The sequence below is a fragment of the Castor canadensis genome, chromosome 5 (genome assembly GCF_047511655.1).
Source record: "Castor canadensis chromosome 5, mCasCan1.hap1v2, whole genome shotgun sequence".
Lineage (NCBI taxonomy): Eukaryota > Metazoa > Chordata > Mammalia > Rodentia > Castoridae > Castor > Castor canadensis.
The window spans coordinates 131,950,431-131,974,098 of NC_133390.1; the positions used below are offsets into that span (position 1 = coordinate 131,950,431).

The 23,668-nt window shown below is 46.1% G+C and overlaps 1 protein-coding gene across 3 annotated transcripts in view; it reads left to right on the top strand.

Annotated features, from left to right (window-relative positions):
* Acss1 (acyl-CoA synthetase short chain family member 1) overlaps positions 1 to 23,668 on the top strand; it is a 53,500-nt gene that overhangs the window by 11,812 nt on the left and 18,020 nt on the right. For all 3 annotated transcript variants that reach the window (XR_012448120.1, XM_020171578.2, XM_074074207.1), the window contains exon 3: positions 20,630 to 20,829. Coding sequence is in view for 2 of the 3 variants with exons in the window: in XM_020171578.2 (XP_020027167.1) it covers positions 20,630 to 20,829 (200 nt within the window). In the remaining variant the exon portion in view is untranslated. The remainder of the gene's footprint in view (positions 1 to 20,629; positions 20,830 to 23,668) is intronic.

Below are 23,668 nucleotides of genomic sequence, written 5' to 3' on the forward strand. Positions count from 1 at the left end.
GCCCAGGCTGGGCTGGAACTCACTATGTAGCTCATGCTGACCTCAAACCCATGAGCCTCTTGCCTCCATCTCCTGAGTGCTGGCTTGAGCCACCATGCCTGGCTTAAGTGGCCACTTTTGATTAAATAGTCAGAGAAGTCTTCTCTGAGGATATTTAAGGCTGAGGTCCAATTGGTAAAGGGAATAAGGTGTCCTGGGAGCAGAAAGAAGGTGCACGTGGTGGAGACCTGGGAACTTGGGGAACATAGAAGTAGTGTTCAGAGAAACAGGTCCAGCATAGGGGTCTGAGCGCAGCAATTACTCCCACTCAGGCAACTTGCAGGCAGTTGGATACTCCTTTCCCATTTGTTTCTGGAATTCCTTTTTTATTCCAGACTAAGTAAAAACTTGCTCAAGTTGACTTTTGCATGCAGCAGGATGACATTCGTTGATCTGCTGCAGTTCTTGGTGGACACTGGCCTGTTTGGCCTTACAACCCCAGTAGCCCTCATCACTGCAACTGTGGGTCCTGAGCTCCTTTGCTGGCTTACCTACTCCATCGTGCTGAATTCAGGCCTGTGTTAGTTGCTGATCTCTGGTCGGTGGCTGTAGACTCTGTGTGGCCCACAGGCCAGCAGCATCTTGTTGCCAGGAGCCTGAGGTTCCACCAGACCACTGAACAGACCCCCAGGCAGCCTGTGCACAGGGAAGTCTGGAAAGTTGCTCAGATAAAGGTGCTGATTCAACTGCTTCTGAACTCAGGGCCTCACTTGAGCCACATCCCCAGTCCTTTTGCTTTTAGTGTGTTTTTCAGATAGGGTCTTTCACTTTTTCCCAGGCTGGTCTTGGACTGTGATCCTCTGACCTCTGTTTCCCAAGTAGCTGGGGTTACAAATTTGTGCCACCATGCCCAGTTCCACATTGTTTTTAAGATAGAGTATGCTAACTTTTATCTGGGCTGGCTTCAAATCTTCTGTCCCTGTCTCCCAACCTGGAATTACAGGCATAAGCCACCATACCTGGCATCAGTCCAGCTCCATTTGTGCATGAACAAATTTCCTTTTAAAAGGGGACTTGAGGCAGCTGCCTTAGGAATTGTGTCTCTGTAAAAGATGAAAACTTTATTGGGGTGGGGGTGGGGCAGAGGCATTAATTGTATGCTTAGAGATCCAGCCTGGAGCAAGCAGGTCCAGCCCTGGCACTCCCTGGAGGACGTATCACCCCCATCACTGTCTGGGCTCCATGGGTGGGTGGACTCAGCAGTCTTTTGGCAGTCTGTGAGCTGGGCTCACTGGCCTGCTGAGATGTGTGGTTAAACGTAAACCATGTGGGAATGTTCAGGACTGCAGCCAGCATCTTGAAGCTAACAGCCCTGGGCCAGAGACATATTTATAAGTACAAGCAAAGTATTTATTATTCTGTCCCTCTGAAACTAAGCAGACTTAGTGCAATATGGTTTTGAGGACCTTAACCAGGCTTAGTACTGTTAGAGTAAAAAGTGTACATACAGTATCTGTTATTGCAGCAAATATTTGAAGGACTCCAGTTAACCATTTTCCTAGCCATTTTAGGTATTACACACGAGATTTTCTTTCTCCTGTCTCTGGCCCCCTCACCCTCACTTGCTGCTGGTTGTCCTGTCAATACACACACACACACACACACACATAGAGCCACCAAAATGAAGAATGCCTTGTGTGGTGGCACCCAAATTGCCTCAGGATGGTCACAGTTCTTATGTGTTTAAAATCAAGTTCCAAGCTCTCAGCCTGGCCTTTTAAATTTATTTATTTTTTTGTGTGCTGGGGATTGAACTTGTTCATGTCAGGCAAGTACTCTACCACTGAGCCTATACCCCTAGCCTACTGGCCTTTTAAAGAAACCCTGAGAAGCCAGGTATATGCCTGCATTCTGCAGAAGCAAGAGGATCTTAAGTTCAAGGGAGTCTGCAAGACCCTGTGGCGGGGGGGGAAGCTGGGGCTGTAGCTTAGAAGTAGAGCCTAGCATGTACCAGGTGCTGGATTGGATCCCCAGCACCATACACACACAAACACACACACACACACACACAACACACACACACACACACACACACACACACACACACACATACACACACACACACACACACCAAAAATCAGTCAAATTCCATTGTGCTTTGGCTTTCATGGGCTAGGATGTCAGTAGTGCAGTTAGTTTCCTGGTATCAGGAAGCTTGCAGGTGGCCTGGAAATCTGCCATGCTTAAAGGCCCCAGGGAGAGTCCCAGGTGACCTAGAGAAATAATCCCCCACCTCTTTGCTGTGACCTCAGGCACAGACCTTCAGCACCTACAGACACCCTGGGACAAACACCAGTAACCTTTGCCCTGGAGGAATTTATTTTTAATTTTTAAATTTTTATTAGTATGATTAATTGTACAAGGAGATTTCGCTGTGATTTCCACAGATGTGTACAATGTACTTAGATTAAGTTTGTAACCTCTATTATACTCTTAGCGTTCCTTACCTCTCTCCTCCTCTTCAAACAGCATTTAGTGGGTTTTATGTTTTGTTATACTATCTACAAATATGTATGTAAAATGTACTTGATAAAGTTCTCTTTATCAAGCACTTTCTCTTTTCCCCCTCACCACTGGATCACTCATGTCCCATTATTATTATTATTATTATTATTATTATTATTATTATTATAATTACTATCATTTGTCTAGATTCTACATATGAGCAAAAACATGTGCTATTTGGCATATTTTTGTTGTTATTGGCACTGGGGTTTGAACTCAGGGCCTAACACTTGCTAGGCAGGTGCCCTAACACTTGAGCCACTCTGTCAACTCAATATTTGGCTTTTTGAGCTTGACTTACCTCGTTCAACCTGATGATCTTCAATTCCATCCATTTTCCTGCCAATGACATCATTTCATTCTTCGTTGCAGCTGAATTATAGAGGAATTTGGAGCCTGTGTTTTCTCCAGTCCTCATGGGTTGGGAACAGCAAAAAGACGCACCTTTTGTTCCAGAGCCATGTCTGCTGGCTGATGGCTCCTCTCTGGCCATGACATTTGCATTTGTAAAGTGGGGGCAGGAATTACAACTGAAATGACTCTTCCATGTCATACAAGGAGATGAGTGAATGTGTTGAAGCACAAATACTATCAAGTAATTAGTGAGGATTATGATAGTATTCTTCAGTGAGCACTTACAATGGTCCAGTACTGTTTAAGTACCATGACTGAACTTTTTAATTGAAGGACTATAATTTGGTTAGGTAAGAATAATATTGTTAATTATTATTATTTCCAACATTTTTTAATGAAAAAATTGAAACAGTGCCTGTTCCATCTATCCATCACCTACACTTAACAGTGCTGGTTTTACTGTGTGGTGTTTCAATCCATCTGTCTATCTATCCCACCAAGGTTTTGGTGCATCTCAAAGTAAGTTGCAGATACCAGTTCACTTCTCCTAAGTACTAGAGCATTGCACGTGCTTAACCGGAGACTAGTATGTGTTTATTTACCTGCATGAAGTGCACAAATGTGCCTTTGCTGGGTTTTGACCAATACGTACACCTGTGTGTATAATACAATCCATCATTGCACCAGAAAGTTCTGTGGTCCTTCTCATTTAATCACCACTCCCTCCAAGCAACTGCTGATCTAACTTTTTTCTGAATATGTATTGTTTTTAATCCGGTCTTACAGATAAGAAGACAGACTCAGAGAGGTGGAATGGTTTGTCCAGGGACAAATGCTTGGTGTCAGGGGGAGCCATGGCTTAGCGCTACGTCAGTAAGATCAGAGCCATGAACCCACATCACATGTTATGGAATCATCACATGAATGGGCCACCTCAGCAGGCAGTGCTGGGATTGATGGATTCTGGGGTAGAGCCCTTCAAAATGGGCCACATCCGCATCTTCTGGGATTTAGCTCATTAGGGATGGTCACTAATGTGTGTCCTTCCTCAGGTGCTCAGGGCCTCTCACTCCTGGGTCTGCTAAACATTTCTGAAGAATTTTGTGTGGTGAAACGACAATTCCTTTGCCCAATACTATAGGGCCTGGCTCTTAAAAACACCTCTATCCTGGAAACCCACAAGAATCACCGCCATTTGCCATATGTGTAGGCAGACATGGACATGCACCCTGTCCCCCACCTCCCCGACCCACACACCTTTAAAACTTGCTCCCACAGTATGGGTACAGCTCTTCTCCTGCTCTATGAGGACTGTGTCACCTCCTGTGATAGCTGCGCACTGAGTTTCTAAACCATTGCCTGTGGGCAGACATTCCTGTGGCTTTCAGGTGCGAGCTATTCTGTGTCCTGGCATCTAAAACCGCTTCACTTGGCCTTGCCTCTGCAGTTGTAAATCCACAGCATTAGTAGCTGCTGCTCCCAAGCACACCGTGCCCAAGGGCACTGTGAGGCTGGGGCTCAGCCTGGATTGTCTGTGCCCACCTCCCAGGAAGAGGACTATGTGACCTGAGCTTGAACCAACCCCTTTGTAGCTTTTCTCTGCCAGAGCCCCACATCCCAGGGCAGCAGCTGCTCCCCAGGCAGGGTGGCCAGGAACAGCTGCTCCTTCCCAGGATCTTCATGTCCCTCTTTCGGAAGACAGTCCTTCATATCTTACCTCAGGAGGGCAGATCCTAGAGACCCTTGGGGCTGCACTTGTGGAGAAACCCCAGTGCCTTCCATGTAGGAAGGTTATGTGGGTCTGGTATCTTGATCAGCTTTCAAGATCACTGCCTGCTTGACTGGTGTTCACTCTCACTGTTGAGCCTGGAAATCTGGGCCTGGAATTTCCAAGCTGGAATGGACTTGGGGTCTGGATAGCTGACCCAGGCCCTGCAGCTGCTCTCAGGTCCTCTCAGCCTGTGTGGTGTTCCCTGAAACAGGAGAGAGCAGGTTGTAGATGCCAGGCTGAGGGTGTTTACCAAGCCTCTGAACCAGCACATGTCTCCTCTGAGGCTCACTCAGGAAGGTCTCAGCTTGAGTCCAAAGAAAGCATTTTAAGCCATTAGACCAGATTTTATCCCTCTCTGGCTAGCTCTGTGGCCTTGGGGCCCATCCCTCTGGACCTCAGCGTTCTCATCTGTAAAATGAGGGTTTAGATGACACCAGTGCATTCAACTGTGGTGGACGTGGCCCAGCATCATGAAGCAAAGTGGCATAGAGTGCCTGTGCCATGGGCTGAGTAGCTTTTACTAATAATTTCTATGGTTGTTCCATCTGGGCTTTTTTTTTCCTATCAGGTGGGGAGTTATGCACAGTGAAAAGCTCTGTCCAGAGGAGCAGAAGGGACATCAGGATCCCCAACTGTGCCTGCCTGAAAATCCTCAGTGGGAATCTAGAGGGATGGCTTTCACCCTGGCGTGATGGGCTGGGCATTGGGTGTTAACATGGAGGGTCTTAGGGGAAGTACAAGATGGGGTCTGGCCTGTGGGGGGAGAGGGGGCTGCCATACACCACTTGCTGCAGCTGGGGTGGAGATAGGGGTAGGGGGACCTACAGCTTGGAACTATGTCTCTGAGACCTTTCTTCTATCCTGGGTCCTGGGTGTCTTCAAATGTGGCCACTTAGGAAGGTTGCACAAGGGGCATGTTCCTTTGGGTTCAAGTGGTAGGAAGCAGGAAGTCACACTTAGGACAACATCTGGCTGGAGAAGGCTTTTGGGGAAGCTTGAGTTTTGAGAGGCAGAGGAAGGTAGCATGAGGGTGAAGGCTAGGAAGGGTGAAGGGGCCAGGAAAGGTGAGCATGTGGCCAGGGTAAGAACCAGACGATAGAGCTTGTGCTCCATGTCCACTCTCCCCTGGCTGTGTGTGACCCAGAGCCAGTCATCTCTCTGACCCTCAGTTTTCTCATTTGCAAAATGGAATCACACTTCTTTGACTATTGAGTAGGACATCCAGATTGGTGTCTGGGAAAGGAAAGGTCATTGAAAGACAGGTCAGTTGAAAGCAGGTCAGCAGCGGATTCCAGAGTCCAGGAATGGTAGGGCCTGTGGGGTGGGGGGCTATTTTCAGGGGTGAGGACATGTAGTGGGACTTTGCCTCATGAGAACCAGTGTGTCATCTAAAAGGCAGCACCTGTCTCACTATCCTGACCCATGCACCTTGCCCCCCCACCCCCCACTGTGATTACTTTAGTGAGGGAACTCCCCTATTAAGACATGGGGCAGTTGAAGGAGGCTCATTAACTGACTGAGGTTGGTGAGTGGAGTGCTGTGCGTGATGACCCATGAGTAATACAAGAGTCTGCTGTCCTGCAGGGCAGAGCTGGTGTGTCCAGAGAACCCCAGGCGGGGATGAGGGGCTGGCAGCTCCTGCCTTGCATGCGATGCACAGACCTGGCTTCTCCATCTGCGGGAGGTGGTATCCTGGGCACTCAGAGTTACCTCTGAGTAACTTCGGTTGAGAAACTTGTTCTGGAATCCATTTCTTCAATCTAATAGAAACCCGTGTTACTTGGAACACATGACTCTAACACTTTTTCTTAAGAGTTTGGATCCAGATGTTGAAGCTGAGAAATGTTTTGAATTTTCTCATTTATAACTGCAGTTTTTGGAATTTTCTATTTTAGAGTGGACGGATCTTTGGAATGCAGCAATAATGAGTGACAGTGTTTTTATGTCACAGGAAACCACTGAGGGGGGCCTTCCTGAGAATTCTCTGGGCAGATCCTGGCAGAGATTCAATTTGAGGAGTGCACACACAAGCAAACGCCTTCCTTATAGCTGGATGCCCGCCTTTGTGAACCTCCTCCTGCCATGCAGGGGCTGTTTGGGTATCCAGATTGTGGGAAGTGAAGGGGTGCTGACCCAGGCAGGGAATGAGGAAAAGGTGGAGCTTGGGCTCCCTAGGGGAGGGGCACCGCCTCTGACTGGGCTGCTCTATGAACTTGTGAGAAGGTCAGAGCCTCATTGTTCCTGTTTTGTTTCTCTTCCTGCTTCCGTGGGCTCTAGTCTGCAGAGTTTGGGGTTTGCCTGACTCAACTTTTCTATAGGCTGTGCTGTGGCTACCTGCAGCCCTGTGAGGAATCCAGTCCTCATTAAGACAGAGTGGCAGGCACACAGAGGTCAGAAGGTTGAACCTTCTTTCCTGCCTGGAAATGCACACCCTCCCCCTGGCTCATGGCCCTGTCTCCTGTCAGGGGCCACATTTTTATTCCCTTGCCCTTGCTCCCCTCCATGTCTTCTCTCTAGGGGGACACAACATGCCCAGTGCAGTGAGGTACCCATTGCAGTCCCTTGGGAAGGTAAATATGGATCATAAGGGTCTCTGCCCCCTCCAGACCTCTGACCTCCTGAAATCAGTTGGCATCTTCTGTGTGTTACATCTCTGGCTTTGTCACCCTCATTCTGCTGCCTTGTACCCCATCAGAGCCATGCTCCCTGCTTCATGTGAGCAGGAGCTGACATGGATGAATTTGGTTCATATTCCTGTTTACTGCCCTGACTCCCAGAGAGCATCAGGAACTGGGGTGAGGTGTTCATATAGCTGGAAAGTTCAGAATTGGGATTTGAGCTCAGTTTTGGCTCTGGCAGATGCGTGGAGAAATTGGAGTCTCAGGTCCTGTGCAGTCAGGTAAAGCTACATGTGGCCAGTATAGCTCTGTATCCAGGCCTTCCTTATCTCCACAGACCTTTCAGGGAACATGGGTCTTAGTGATGCGTGCAGACAATGCGTCTTCTCACCGAAAGGACATCTTCAGATGGTTGTGGGCCCTGGAGGACTGGCAGCACACAGGAGGCACTGCCACCAGCTGGGGAGGAGCTGGTGCCAGGGAGCTCTGGGCCCACTGTGAAGGGACAGAGAGCTAGCTGTAGGAGAAGTTGGGCCAAAGGCTGTGGAGTTGTGGGAGAGTGTGACAGGGTTGCTTGCTGTCTGGGAGGATCAGAGAGCTGGTGGTGCCAGGGGAGGGCTCGGGTTCAGGTGCTGGCTCCTCAAAATGGGCTACCTCCTGGCACTGCCTCACCTTTGTTCCTTTTCTTCACTCTCCCATCGCTGTCTACACCCCATCTGAACTTGGTGGCTAGAGTGGGTTGGGATGGGTAAGGGGCTTGAGAATTCCTCATCAAGTTCTCTCTGAGAAGCCTGGAGAAGGGTTTCTGGGGAGCTGGCAAATGTGGTAGAGGATTCATTTGCTTCCTGTTTGGATCAACACAGTTCCATCGTCCCTTCTCATTCTGCTTGAACAGGCTTTGAGTGATAAAAGCCTTGACCAAGGTAGGAGGTAATGTGGGCTTGGGATTTAGTGACACTCACTCTAGTAGGGATTAAAGTAGTGATGTCAGGGTGGCGTGTGACTCAGTGGTAGAGCACTTGCCCAGCATGCCTGAGGTCCGGAGTTGGGTCCTGAGCATTGCACAAAAACAAAACAGTGAAAAACTCCACCCTGCCCCTCCCAGCCTCACAAAATACAAAGCAGTGGTTTTCAGATATAGGCTGAGGGCTGGTGGGGTGGCTCAAGTGGTGGAGGACCTGCCTAGCAAGTATGAGGCCCTGAGTTCAAACCCCAATACTGACAGAAAAAAAAAAAAAGACAGACACAAGCTGTCTCAGAGGCCCCTAGAAGTTTTCTTAGGCCCTGTGAAATCAGTGGAACTGAGGAAGTAGTGCTGCTGAGTGTCCCTTGGGATTTGTATCTGTCATAATTAGCTGCAGAAGGAGGAATCACTGCAGCTCTTTTAAGCAGAAAGGGAGTCTCCACAGGGTGCTCACCAAGTCACTGGGAAGGGAAGGAGTAGACTCCAGACAGATATTCAGCCCCTACTTCTGGTAAATCTGAAGGAACTCAGGAAACCCCATAGGTGCTGCTGTGTTTGGTCCAAGGGCCAGAAAGCCACTGTTGCTGCAGCTTCTGCTGCCTCTTGGCACCCTCAGAGTCCATGAGACTCCAGAAAAGCAGTACAACTTGCAGCCCTCTAAGTGCAGCTACCTGCCTCAGCTTGGTTTAGTTGCAGAGCTCCTGATGCAAGGGCTTCATAAGAGGATGTGTCCTGGGAAAGCTGGAATGGATGCTGAGACAAAAATGCCATGGTGACCATGGGCAGGTAGAGTCTAGCAGGCAGGGGAGGATGAGGGATTGTGGAACCTGATCCTTGTTGATGCCTGTATGGGTGACTGGTAGAGAGTGAGGACCCCATCTGTGGCTTTCCTGGTCCCAGGCCACTCAGAATCATTCCTCTGTGCAAAGACCTTCTGCCACCACAAGCTGTTGAAGTTGGCTGTAGTTAATAGGCTCTGATCTTTAGAACTTCCAAATTCCATCCAGTATGGGCTCCTCAGACATGGATTCATGGCAGGCCAGCCATGTCATGCTGCCTGTTTTCAAAAATGATAGTCTTCTATTTTGACATCACAAACTAATTAGTTTTCTGGGCTTTATGAGTAACTTGTCTGACTTGGTGGGATTTGGAAATGGATGTAGTTTTGAACTTTCTAAAAGCATTCACTTTTCCCTGTGGTTGAAAATAAATAAGCCACAGTATGTTTGTCAAGCCCTACTCCAGGTTTCTGTATCCCCTGTGCCACCAGTTTGGTGTCTCTAAGGTCATTCTGAGTAAATCCATTAGGCTGCAACAGCAAGGGCAAAACATGGGGAAATTCATGCAGGAAGTTCTGACCAAGGTGTAAGTCAGGAGTCATTCTGTGTCTAGGTTTTACTGTGAGTCCACAGGACATTCCAAATTAACACCTGCAGGAAAATGGGCAGGGAAAGGTTTGCTCTAGCAGACACAGTCACCCAGGTGACATCCAGAGGACATCAAAGGCTGGTGCAACTGCTCTCCTTGCGTCAATAGCAGCTTGGAGAAGCATGTGATTATTTTCAAAAGCAGTAGGTTCAGGTAACCCAGTGTGATGTTGGCAAATATTCAACAGTTTTCTCAGGGGAAAAAAAGAAAAAAAAAGCCCTAAATTGTAGCACTTGCCAATTATGGTATAAATACTTCCACCATGGCTGACTTTGAACTACTACTGCAACTCACTGAAGGAGGTGCTGGGAAGATAGTATGACTGAGGAGCCCACTCAATGCCACTGACCCCATGAGCCTCAGGAACCACCTCCCCTCTTCTGCCTTCTCCTAACAGCCATACCACAAAGAATGCCTGAGGCCCTCCCCTTAGATCCCCCTGAAACTATCCTTAAAGTTCACTTAAACTAATTTTTTCTTCATAAAGACAGTATTCATAGCCAAGCATGGTGGTGCCACATAGCAACTTGGGAGTCCGAGAAAGGAGGAAGTTCAAGGAAAGTCTAGACAAAATTAGCAAGACCTTATCTCAAAAAAAAGGGGGGCTGGAAGTGTGATTCAAGTTGTAGAGTGCTTGTGAAGCCCTGGGTTCAATTCCCTGTCTGAAAAATAGCAATGGTAATAATAATAATAATAACAATGAGAGTTAATAATTTTTAATTCACTCCTTTTACTTACTAATTTACTCATTTAATAAATATTGCTAATACAAATTTAAATTGTGAATTTGAAAGGAAGAGGAAAAGCAACTGCAATCCTTTTTTTATTGCAGTTCACATCCAGGCCGCAGTTCCTCTGCCATGAGTCTCTGATGGCACTGTTCTGCATGAGCTCAGATGTAGGACTTCCAGGCTCTTCTGCACTCCTGGGCACAGGGTTGAGGGCAGAAAGCATACTCACCTATTCTCCTTGGGTATCACCAAAGCTACTGCGTGGTCACGCAACTCATTCTTGCACAGAGACACTAACCAAAGAACACTGGGACCCACACCAGGCCATGTACCCTTCTAACTGCAATTCCACAAAGCCTCCTCATTTGCACCAGGAGTAAACATACCCATTTCCCCTGAGAAAACTGTTGAATATTTGCCAACATCACGCTGGGTTACCTGAACCTCCTGCTTTTGAAAATAATCACATGCTTCTCCAAGCTGCTATTGACGCAAGGAGAGCAGTTGCACCAGCCTTTGATGTCCTCTGGATGTCACCTGGGTGACTGTGTCTTCTAGAGCAAACCTTTCCCTGCCCATTTTCCTGCAGGTGTTAATTTGGAATGTCCTGTGGACTCACAGTAAAACCTAGACACAGAATGACTCCTGACTTACGCCTTGGTCAGAACTTCCTGCATGAATTTCCCCATGTTTTGCCCTTGCTGTTGCAGCCTAATGGATTTACTCAGAATGACCTTAGAGACACCAAACTGGTGGCACAGGGGACACAGAAACCTGGAGTAGGGCTTGGCAAACATACTGTGGCTTATTTATTTTCAACCACAGGGAAAAGTGAATGCTTTTAGAAAGTTCAAAACTACATCCATTTCCAAATCCCACCAAGGAGAGAACTTGGCTTGTGTGGCTTTTGGGAGATAAACAAGTCTGTTCAGCCAGGGGTGAATGTTCTGCCAGGGCCCAGCTGCTTTCAGGGCTGGCTTCTAGGCTCTGGAGTTCTTAATGTGTTGGCACCTGGCTCTCGCAGTGATGGGAGCTGCACTTTGTGACTGGAAGGAAAAGAAGTTCTTTTCTGGAGGCAAGACTCCAGCCAAAGCCAAGTGCTCAGTTCTAAAAGGAAATCAGGCATTAATGAGCACAGAGCTCTTTCTGAGTCTGCTGGTTACTTCCATTCCACAGGGTGTCTTTAGTGGCTGAAGGCATGCTGGGCTCTGGTTAGAGAACAGAAAAATGTAGGATGTGAGATTTGACCTGTGCATATCTGGAAGACACTCTGGAGCATGGGGTCTTGAGTGTGGAGCCCCATGGTCACCCCCCACCACACACACATTCTGATGACAAGAAGAAAGGCTCAACTTAACCCTCATAAATAAGTGGGCTTTTAGTAATTCTTTTGCTAATTTCCTTTTTTGAACAAGGGTCAGCCTTAGGCTCTTTAAAAAAAAAAATCTTTTTTTTTTTGGTGCTGAGGATTGAACCCAGAACCTTGTGCATGTGCTATCACGGAAATATACTCTTAGTGTAGTTCATCCTTAAAATTTATAGCAAAAAGTACACCACGGGGTGAGGTGAGTGGAAAACAAAGCAAAACAAACAAACAAAAAGTAACCAACCCAAGGACAAATGCTAATAAATAGCAAAAGCATTTGCAGATGGCAAAAATCAGAAAGTCTGAGAAGCTTGACAATGGAAAGCAAGTTGTCCCAACATTGAGGTTTATGATAACTGGGTAAGAGCAAGGTCCTTGGAGCCCAGGCCTGGATTTGAATCTTTTTTTTTTATTCATATGTGCATACAATGTTTGGGTAATTTCTCCCCCGTTCCCCTTACCCCGTCCCCCCCTCGCTACTATTCTTCCCTTATCTCTAAATTTGTTGAAGAGAGAATATAAGCAATAATAGGAGGGACCAAGGGTTTTTGCTAGTTGAGCTAAGGATAGCTATACAGGGAGTTGACTCACATTGATTTCCTATGCGTGTGTGTTACCTTCTAGGTTAATTCTTTTTGATCTAACCTTTTCTCTAGTTCCTGGTCCCCTTTTCCTATTGGCCTCAGTTGCTTTTAAGGTATCTGCTTTAGTTTCTCTGTGTTGAGGGCAACAAATGCTATCTAGTTTTTTAGGTGTCTTACCTAGCCTCACCCCTCCCTTGTGTGCTCTCGCTTTATCATGTGCTCAAAGTCCAATCCCCTTGTTGTGTTTGCCCTTGATCTAATGTCCGCATATGAGGGAGAACATATGATTTTTGGTCTTTTGGGCCAGGCTAACCTCACTCAGAATGATGTTCTCCAATTCCATCCATTTACCAGTGAATGATAACATTTCGTTCTTCTTCATAGCTGCATAAAATTCCATTGTGTATAGATACCACATTTTCTTGATCCATTCATCAGTAGTGGTGCATCTTGGCTGTTTCCATAACTTGGCTACTGTGAATAGTGCTGCAATAAACATGGGTGTGCAGGTGCCTCTGGAGTAACCTGTGTCACAGTCTTTTGGGTATATCCCCAAGAGTGGTACTGCTGGATCAAATGGTAGATCAATGCTTAGCTTTTTAAGTAGCCTCCATATTTTTTTCCAGAGTGGTTGTACTAGCTTACATTCCCACCAACAGTGTAAGAGGGTTCCTTTTTTTGGGGAGACTCTTGATTGCTGCTTCAATTTCATTTTGTGTTATAGATCTATTCAGGTGATTAATATCCTCTTGGTTCAATTTTGGATGATCATATGTATCTAGAAATCTGTCCATTTCTTTAAGATTTTCAAATTTATTTGAATATATGTTCTCAAAGTAGTCTCTGATGATTTCCTGGACTTCCATGGTGTTTGTTGTTATCTCCCCTTTTTGCATTCCTGATTCTACTAATTTGGGTTCTTTCTCTCCTCATTTTAGTCAGGTTTGCCAGGGGTCTGTTGATCTTGTTTATTTTTTCAAAGAACCAACTTTTTGTTTCATTAATTCTTTGTATGGTTTTTTTTGGTTTCTATTTCATTGATTTCAGCCCTTATTTTTATTATTTCTCTCCTTCTCTTTGTTTTGGGATTTGCTTGTTCTTGTTTTTCTAGGAGTTTGAGATGTATCATTAGGTCATTGATTTGGGATCTTTCAGTCTTTTTAATATATCTGGATTTGAATCTTGCCTTAACTCATTCAGTTGAATAGGTTTGAGAAAGTGGCTTAATTTTTCTGTGCCTCAGTTTCCTCACATGAAAAAAAAGGAGAGGAAAGGAAGCTCAGATCCCATAGGCTGCTTAATAGTTGAATGGTGCTATTGTGTGGAGTGTTCCCCAAAGGCCCATGAGTTTGAGGCTTGGTGACCAGCCTGTGGGAGGTTATGGTACTTTTAAGAGCTAAGTTCTTTAGGGTATTGGGGGCATGCCCCTGAAGGAGATATTGGGACTCTGGTTCTTTCTCATGGTGTATGTCTCTTGAATCTTGGCTACCATGAGGTAAGCAGACTCCTCTACCACATACTCCCACTGTGAGGTACTCATAGTGTTTTTGGCCACCACAGGCCCCAAACAGTAGGACCAAGCAACCATGGACTGAAACTTCTGAAACTATGAGCCAGAATAAACACTTTTCCTTTGTTAAGTTGATTATCTAAGGTATTTTGTCATAGCTATAGAAAGCTGGCTGACACAAATGGCTTTTTCCATGTGAAGGATCTGTAATAGTCCTGGGTACAGGATACTTGCTCTGTTACCGTTGTCATGCCAGGGGAGGGAACTGGAAACTGGGGATGGAGTGAAGGAAAGCAGGAGGAGAGACCTTGGGAGAGAATCAGACCCTTGGGGCTGAGGAGATCAGATATAATGGGTCAAAGGTGGCCTTGGCTATTGTAGAGAGAAGGTTCCTTGTGCTCCCAGTGAGAGGCAAGTGCAAAGAAGGTCGGGTGGCACATTACATGTGACCAGTGTTCAGAGTGGAGCTGCCTTCCCCTTGGCTCTCTGAACCCCAGGCTCCCCCAGGCTGGCAGCAGCTCTGCCTGTGGGGACCCTATGTCCTCCTCATATCCATTCCTGTTGTTGGCACTGGCCACCAGGCACAGAGCAGGCAGGCTGTGCAGGTGATTGCTGCATGCAAGGCCTCTGCACACATTGTGTCACACTCTGTGCTGTGACTTATGTAAAACAAACATTTTCCTGGGGCAGAGGCATATAACCTGCCATCTCTGCTGTAGAGCTCCCAACTCTCATTCTTAGCCTGTCATTCTCTGCAGTGATTATAGCTGCTGTATATGAGGTGCCTTTAAAGGTGTCTGAGACTTCATATTTGGACCTCACAATCCCCTTGGTGTAGTGGGTTCTATTATCAGGCATTTTACAGATGAGAACAGTTGAGGCCCCAGGGCTGTGGGGAGCTGGGGTATGTGTTGAGGCATTTCTTAGCTTCCAGTGAGACACCTTCTTAGGGGATGAACTTTCTGAATTCAGTACTTTCCACAGAGTGTTGCAAAACCTCAAGGAAAACATATCTATTTTCTGTGAGAAATTTAGGAAACACAGCTTAGCGATCACAAGTTGACTGGTTGATCTGGCGTCACCATTAGCAACTTAGCTCTTGTCTCCTGGGAAACCCAACTGTCTTGGACTTCCTTGACAAACAGCAGCTTTGGGAATCTTTTCACGTTTAAGTGTGGCTCCTGCTTTATATTTTCAGGGCAGCTTCTCTCTGCAAAATCAAATAATGACATGCTAGATGTTTCAGACTTGGTTTGTGAGCCTATTCAGTCAATTTCCTGAGCTTCTTTTCTCTCAGAGTGAGCAAATTTCATCACCATTATATCAGACTTTGTGGCTCCAGTAACAGAGGAGTCTACCAGGAGGGAAGGTGTTTTCTCCCTAGAGCTGGTTCTGTGAGACACAATTCAGTAGTTACCAGCTCCTCACTGGAAGAGAAGAGGACTGTTTCGCCATGTTCCCATTCCCCAAAAGCCCATCCTATCTTCTCTTGTCACCAATATCTTCCAGAAGCAGCACACTGAAAAAAAGTTAAATTAGAGACAGACAGCGTAGGAGAATCCTTTCAAGTTCTGCATCTAGACTATGGAGTTGGTCTTCTTGTGACTTAGAGGACAGAAGTGGCTGTGACCATGAAAGTGCTTCCTGCTTAGTGTAAGTGCAAGAAGATACAGGTGAGCTCAGCTTGGGCCTGCTGGGCTCTTGTGTCGTGCTCACCTGTGCCCTTTTGTTTAACAAATATTTATCAAGCATCTTTTATGAGCTAGGCTTTGTTCTAAATACTGGGAAAAAGGCAATGAATGAAACTCCGTACAAGTAGACCTTGTACTGTGGTGGGACAGATGGACAATAAAGAAGATAAGTCTGCAGCTAGTGTTTATTTCACGAGCCAGAGTAATTGTAGGAAATGAACAAACCATGCATTCTCAATTTGTTCTTTTCTTTAAAAAAATTTTTTTTGAGGTAGTACCAGGGTTTGAACTCAGGGCTTCATGCTTGCTAGGCAGGTGCTCTACCACATGGGTCATTCTGCCAGCCATTTCTTGGTTGGGTATTTTTTTGAGATAGGGTCACAAGAACTCTTTGCCTGGGTTGGCTTCGAACCATGTTCCTCCTGCTACTGAGTAGCTAGGATTGCAGGGGTGAGTCACTATCGCCTTGCTCAATTTGTTTATTTCTTAAATACAAAACACACAGACATCTTTCTTCCCTGGGCTGGCATCAGGAAGTGGCCAGGAGAGAAAGACACTTACAAATATTAACTGTGAAAAAAAAACCCAGCTTTGACTGGAAGATAGATGAATACATAAATACCAGTGTGTTTCTTCTCTTTCCGCTGAACTCTTTTTCCAGCTGTTTCCTGTTTTGGGCTAATCTTAGATTCTGAGGCTGGGGGCAGGAGTGCATTTGTACTGTCTGACTTCAAGCAGGAGTCTGTTAGATTATGTCTTTAGCACTGAACACAAGTTATTCCTGGAGATGTTCTGAGTTGTCTGAAAAAGGTCTTCTTCCTTTCCCCAAGGCCAGTCAGCAACATGTTTCTGTCACTAGACAGAAGTGACTGTGAACTCAAGTCCACCAGTACCTCAAGGCCAAATTTCTGTATTCATGCAGCATCATTTGCCTATGTCTACACTGAAGACTGAACCATGAATAACCTATGTTGCAAACAAACTTATATATCCTGCTCAGTACCGGAACAACTGTTATATTGCTGTCTGTACTTAAATTCTAACTCATTTACTGGAATCATTTCTTAGAAAGTTGCATGTTGCTATGCCTTGGAATGTGCCCTGGGTACAAAATAGAGTATCTGGCAAGCAGTGAGGAAGCCCAATGTTTCCTGTAGCTGTGGCCCAAATGCAGCCGTGTAGCTGCATTATCTTTTTTTACTTTTTTCCTTACTGGTGATCAAATACTCTACCACTGAGCTACAGTCTCAGCCCTTCATTATCATTTTGTTGTTTTATTTTAGTTTCTCTAACGTTATTTTTGAGACAGGGTCTTGCTATGTAGCCCAGGCTGACCTTGAACTCACAATCCTCTTGCCTCTGCCTCCTGAGTGCTGGGGTTATAGGCATGAGCCATGGCCTGCTCCTGTACTATCATTTTTTTTTTTTGGTGGGAGTGGAGTTTGAATTCAGGGCTTTGCACTTGCAAGGCAGGCACTCTTTGAGCCATACCTCCAATCCATGTTGCTTTGACTATTTTGGAGATAGGTTCTTATGAAGTATTTGCCCAGGCTGGCCTGGAGCTGTGATCTCCCAAGTAGCTAGGATTACAGGCATGAGCCTGTGTGCCTGACTCCCTACATTATCTTTTAATATAGAAGGAACAGCATGGTCAAGTCTTGAGAAATCACGAATATCCAACTTCATGCTTTTGAGCAGTTTCTGAGTACTTAGAATGAGAAGATTGCTTGGACAACATTCATTTTTCAATGATTTCAAGACCTAGGTTTGCTGACCGTATTTTCCAGTCATATAAGTTGGAGAAGATTGCTGATGAAAAATGCAAGTTGAAAATGAAAAGTTCTGGTTTAAAAAGATGTAAACATAAGTAGAAACTGAGGTAGAATTAGATAGAGATAAATTAAAGGTCTGCTGCAAAAAGAAGTCCTGGTTAAAGAGTATCTGCCATGTATGTTAGGAGTGGGAGGGTGCAGGTTGGTGACTTTATGTGTCAGAGAGTAAAAAATCATTGTTTTGAGCTGGGAGTATAACTCAGTGGCACAGCATGTGCTTAGCGTACATGAGGCCCTGGATTCTATCCCTAGTATAGCAAAAATTAATGTGTTCTTAATTTACATGATTAGATACAGAGTTGAGGTCAAGGGTCTGGGTAACCATATTCGGCTCTGAGCCGAAACTATGGAAACATGAAGGTACATTTGGCAATCTGGGTGTCCAGAAAGAGTAAGCTGGGTCATGGAGGACTGGAGGAGAGAACCTGGGCGAGGAAAGGCTTTCAGGAGGCTGAGGGGTGGGGAGTATTTAAGAATTTGAATGACTGTCATTGAATGACAGATGTAGCTTTATTTTGAGCAACTTTAAAGGGCTGAGCTAGGACTAAGGAGTGGAGTTTGAAAAGTTGCAAATCTTGGTCTAATTTTAGGTGGATTATTTCCTGTGAAAGTGACACAGAAAGAGGCAGCCCTGTGAAGTGACCTCTGATAGACTGATGTTTCACTAGAGTCTGTATTGTTGTGGGCTGGAGGCTGCTACCTTACATCTGAACTTCAAGGGTCCCTTCCACCCCAAGATTTATGGCCTTGGCGGAATGAACAGGAAGTGGAAGAGATCTGAGATTTACCTAGATCTATTTATTTATGAGAAGCCCATTCTCTGGATGCAGCAGCAAGATTATGGCACTCATCAGACCCAGTCGGGTCCTGGGCACATATCAAGGGCCTTGGTCTTTCCAGGAACACCCATGTTGAGGTCCTCACTAGATCCTTCCTTAGCCTCTGAGTGCATGCTGAGGCTCTCCATCCTCCAGACAACACACGATCAGCGTCAGCTGGTCTGTACACCCTCCCTTGGGTTTCACTTCAGCTGCTCAGCTCTAATGGTTGGGCCACTTTTGCCCCTGTAGGGAGAACCCACTCATTCCTTTCTGGTTCAATCCTCCTCCCTACAGCCAAACTGTTCTGAAAGCTATCTCTGCCTTCTGTGACTATACCACCAAGCTGAGAAGCTGAGTGCCCTGCACATGTTAGAGGTATGCTTTCATTTCCTGAGTCAGAACTGTGCTTCTGGGGACACTGTCCCTCTTGTTTCCTTTGTCCAGTGCCAACACCCTCAACCATCCTCAGGGTGCCTAGAATGGGATTTTTAACACCTTAGGAAATCATTTTAGAAAATGATTTAGAAATCTGGGAGTTTCCATCTGTTGGGAAAGAGAATGCCTCCTGAACATTCATCAGGGTCCTGCTTCTCATTAATACTTGTGACAGTTACACAAAATGGATAGAGCTTACTTTTTCTGACAATCACATGTAAGTTGACGTTTGTAAGCTTCCATGCCAATATACCACTAAAGAAAGCTAACCCAGGTCTTTCTATATGGACTTTCCTTGGTCCTTCCTTGATTTCAAACTGCTGACTCAGGTTGCAGAATAAGTGCTGAATTTCAATACCTCTGATTGGTGGGCACTCAAGCCTTCATCTCCCCCAACACTGCTCTGAAGCTATGAAAATGGAGCCTGTGGTAAGGGTCCCATTTACTCTTTTGTGTTACCAACCATAGTTGCTTCTTTAGCACTGTAGGGGGCCTTCGCAGCCTTCTTCTCAGTAGTAGGAGTGTTTCTGGGCCCTAGAGTCTGTGGATTTTGGTCGGGGGCTATTGGGAGTGTTCTTTTATTGTCATTTAGGCAAGGGGTGGGCTGAGTGCTGCTGAATGGTGCCTTTGTTCTCTTTCTGAAAGCTTTAAGGAGAAAAGATAAAATCCCTTCAGAGGCGTTGGAGCCAGCTTGGGCAGGAGTTGCCCCAGCTGGACCAACTGCAGTCTGGGCTTGGGATCAGTTCTCATCTGGTCTCCTTTGCAGGATAGTTTTGGGAAGAAACAAAGGGCTACTTGAGGTTCCTGCCTGAGATGGGGACTGTTTGTTTTCATTCTGCTGTGGTTGCCTGGGCTTCTCCTTTCTTGGGAGCCCTTTCCATGACATCCTTTTGAACAGAGAACTGTGCAGAGCTGGTGCTGCCCCACTAGTGGCCTCTTGCTGCAATGCATAGGGCAATGTAGCCACAATCCAAAGAGAAGGGACCTTGGTTTTCCCCTTCTTATTCTATCTATCCGGTGTTACTTCTTTTTACTGCAAATAATTTAAATCAAACAATGTACAGTAAAAGTGGGAGAATGATTGATTAATGCAATAGCCAAGTCCAAGTTCAGCAAGATAAGATGTGGAACAATAATGAAGAGATGGATGGGCTTGCTTCTGCTCCCGGCTTAGCTTTTCTCCATTAAGCCTGACTACTAAGCCTCCACTAAGCCTGACCACCCACTCTTGGGCAGTGATTACTCACTCTTGGTTTTCTCAGAGTTGGGTGTCATGGACTTCGATTGGGCTGGGCTGGGCTGGATCACTTGTCAATAAAGCTAATCCAGCTTGTCCTGGAATGCTGTGTTCTGATTAGCTGATGAAACCTTGCTATAAAGCAAGGAGGGGGGGTACTCCTACCACGATGGATGAAGGGAAAGGACAGCCCATCTCTGTCCCCTGTGTCCATTCAGGGCCTAGCACAGTCACTGCCTGCCAACTCTGCCTTGGGGCTGCAAGCAAAGTGGCCATCTGCATGTTGCCTTCCCTCTCCTGAATCCCTGTGTCTCTGCAGAGTTGGGGTCAGTCCTACCAGGATCTGGGTCCTTCGCTGGCAAGAAGGTTTCTTGGTGCCCCGGCCTGTATTAATTCAGAAAACTGGATCTCCCTTTCCCCCACTGAATGCCCTATTAAATATTTCTTTTGGAGGCAAATGTTTTCAGAAGTTTGAGGAATATCATCTATACTTCAGATACGTGTATTCTCTGAGAAATTACTTGAAATCTGCAGAGACGGTCTTATCGCCTTGGCGATGTGGCGGTGAATGAACAAATATTAAAATAATTTCTTTCTGGAAAACAATTTGCCATGTAACGTGTTCTCAAGTGCCTGCTGTCCTTTCTGCAGTAAGCTGGGTGTGCAGTACTTACAGTTTATGAAACTATTTTGCACATTAGCCCTTCCCTAGTTCTCATGTCCTTCTCTTTCCTGTGATGCAGGGAATTGCTGGAGACCACATGTCGCCTGGCCAACACGCTGAAGAGGCATGGAGTCCACCGAGGGGACCGTGTGGCCATCTACATGCCCGTGTCCCCACTTGCTGTGGCAGCAATGCTGGCCTGTGCAAGAATTGGAGCTGTACACACCGTTGTCTTTGCTGGATTCAGTGCAGAGTCCTTGGCTGGGAGAATCAATGATGGTGAGCACAGGAGAAGTCGGAGGGGAGGGCCTTGGGAGTCTCCAGGTTCTTGTTCCTGGAGATCTGGCCATCAGGATGGAGACATTAGAGTGGAGCTAGATACGAATAAAAAGTCATATAGACAAGTAACGGATACTACCAGGGACATGCACATGGACCAAAATGAGCATTTGTTTCATGAGCTGAAATCTGAGTGTGTTGCATTTGACCAGATGAGGAAGATAGCTCCAAGTAGAGAAAACAGCAGAGGCACCGGCTAGACAGTGGGAGGAGCACATTCTGTGTGAGGTGCAGGAGGGAGCTGGCAGGGCTACAAGGCCGGGAGAGAGCATGGAGGCCAGATGAGGCTGGAGATGTATTGAAGGTGCCACAGGTGTAAGGAGCAAAGCTGGATGTGTCTGGAAGCTTGGATGCAGGGGAAGGGGCATGTGGTGTATATTAAAGGCTTTCTGACTGCAGGTGGGTCAGAGTCTCTGGAAAGATCAGAACAGCAGTGTCTCCTTGCTCTTGCTGTCTAGCTGGTGGCCCAAAGTCTGGATGGTGGCCTGGTGCCTGTGCAATCTGATCTCTGCCCTCTCCTTCACAGTCCCTTGAACTGCCTCCCCAAGGAAGATACCAGCTTCTGAGATCCCCTAAGAGTTCTTATGTTTCATGTTCTCTTTATTTCCTTTGCAGGTTATTCATTGCTAGATAGAAATATAGCTTATTTTTTTGGGGATCCTCAGGAATCTAACCCAGGGCCTTATGCATATTAGGTAAGGGTTTGGCCACTGAGCTACATCCACAGCCACTGGTTTTTTGAAACAGGGTCTCACTGTGTAGTCCAAGCTGCCCTCTAACTTTTGCTCCTCCTGCTTCCATCTCTGAGTGCTGGGATTATAGGTATGCCCCACCAATTCTGGAAAATACAACTAATTTTTGCATGTTGATCTTGTATCCTTTAACTTTGCTGATAACTTTAATAGTTTTTGTAGATTTACCTGTAGAACTGTCCCATCTGTGAAGAGATAGTTTTATTTCTTCCTTTTCACTTTGGATGTTGTTTTACTTCTTTTTCCTGACTGATTGCTCTGGCTAGAACTTCTGTTACAATGCTGAATGGCAGTGATGTAAGCAGGCATCCTTGTCTGTTTCCTGATCCTAAAGGGAAGGCTTTGGTCTTTCACTGTTGAGTATGTTGGCTGTGGATTTTCAGGGATGCCCTTTATCAGATTGAGGGAGTTCCTGGTTTGTTAACTGTGTTTTTGTTTTTTATCATGAAAGGTGTAGAATTTTGTCAAACACTGCATTAATTGAGATATGGGCTTTTCTATGGCTCTGTTAGTATTACATTGTTGAGTTTTGCATATTCAACCAACCTTGCTTTCTTGGGAAAAAATTCCACTTGGTCCTAGGATATAATTCTGTTAATAGTGTTGTGTTGAGAATTTTTGCATCATTGTTTATTAGGGATATTGGTCTGTAGTTTTCTTTTCCTTTAGTGTCTTTGCCTGGCTTTGGTATCAGAGTGATGATGACCTCATAGAATGAGTTTGGAAATATCCTCTGCCTCAGTTTTTTTTGGAAGAGTGTGAGAAGGGTTTGTGTTAATTCTATAAATGCTAATTTTTCACTCACCAGTGAAGCTGTCCGGTCCTGGTCTTTTATTTGGAGTACCATTCCATTTTTAATGATAAGACACAGATAGGTTAAGTGACTTACCCAGAGCCACACAGCTGGTAAGTGGGAAAACAAAAGATTTTCTACCAGTATTCATGCTTTTAGCATCACACAGGCTGTGCCTTTCCTCTCTTGCTGGTGTGGCCATAGTTACCAAGTGTGTCTGCTAAGATTCTCTGAGACAAGCAATAGTAGTAAATCTAGATGGCTGCAGCATGTAGGGACTTAGTAACCGGGTGCGGGGGCAGCTCCCAGAACCCTAGGACTTCGGAATAACTAGAGATTCAGGCCAGCTCTGAGGCTGCAGCAGGAACCTCTCCCTTCAGCTTGTGGGTGAAGTGATTCTAGGAAGCAGCACAGGCAGTGGAAAGTGGGGTCAGGATGAGGAATTCACTGGGTGGCCAGTTTCATCCATAGAGAAGAGTGGATGATAATGTAGCCTCTGTGTATCAGAATGAACCCACATGCCAGGCAGGGAGTTGAGGTATTTATTGTCTCGAGAGCCACTGGTTGAGGACAGCTGGGGGTGGGAGCAAGTCCCCAGCACTTTTGCTCCCGGTGCTGGTAGAGGCCTTTGATAGAGAGTGATTAAAAGGCCTCAAGGATGTAGGTGAGACCTGCTAGGCAATACTACAAGTGCTGCAGGTTCTTCCTTAGGGGCTGACTGGATAACCCACCACAGCTGAGACTTTCTGGGTGATCCCACATCTAGGCACAGTGTGGAGGGTAATTCCTTTGCCCTGTGGTGCTCAGGCCGTGTATGTGTGTGTGTGTGTTCCTTATGCCTGGTGCTGGCCCTCACTCTGGTTTGGTTGTGAAGCTCAGGTTCCCCAGCAAAGTCTCAGGCCTGGCCAAGCCTGGGTGGGTCACTGAAGAGCAGGTATGGAGCTGGGAGAGTGTTCCTGAAGGTGAGGGCACCCTCCTGGGTGAGGGCTCTATTCGCTGGACAGTGAAGTGTTTTGGCCTACACTTATCACCCTGGAGGGACTCTTTGGGGCTTGGTGTCTGTCTTTTGCTGTTGCTTTGGTATCATAGTTGGTGCAAATGCTGCAATAGCCGTTTATCTGTGGAGAGCTCCTGGGACAGATAAGAGAGAGGAGTGAAGGTCAAGTTAGGAAACTGTCTTCATGTACCCACCGGAGGCAGAAGAGTTGAACTTCAAGGAGATTTGTCCCTGGTT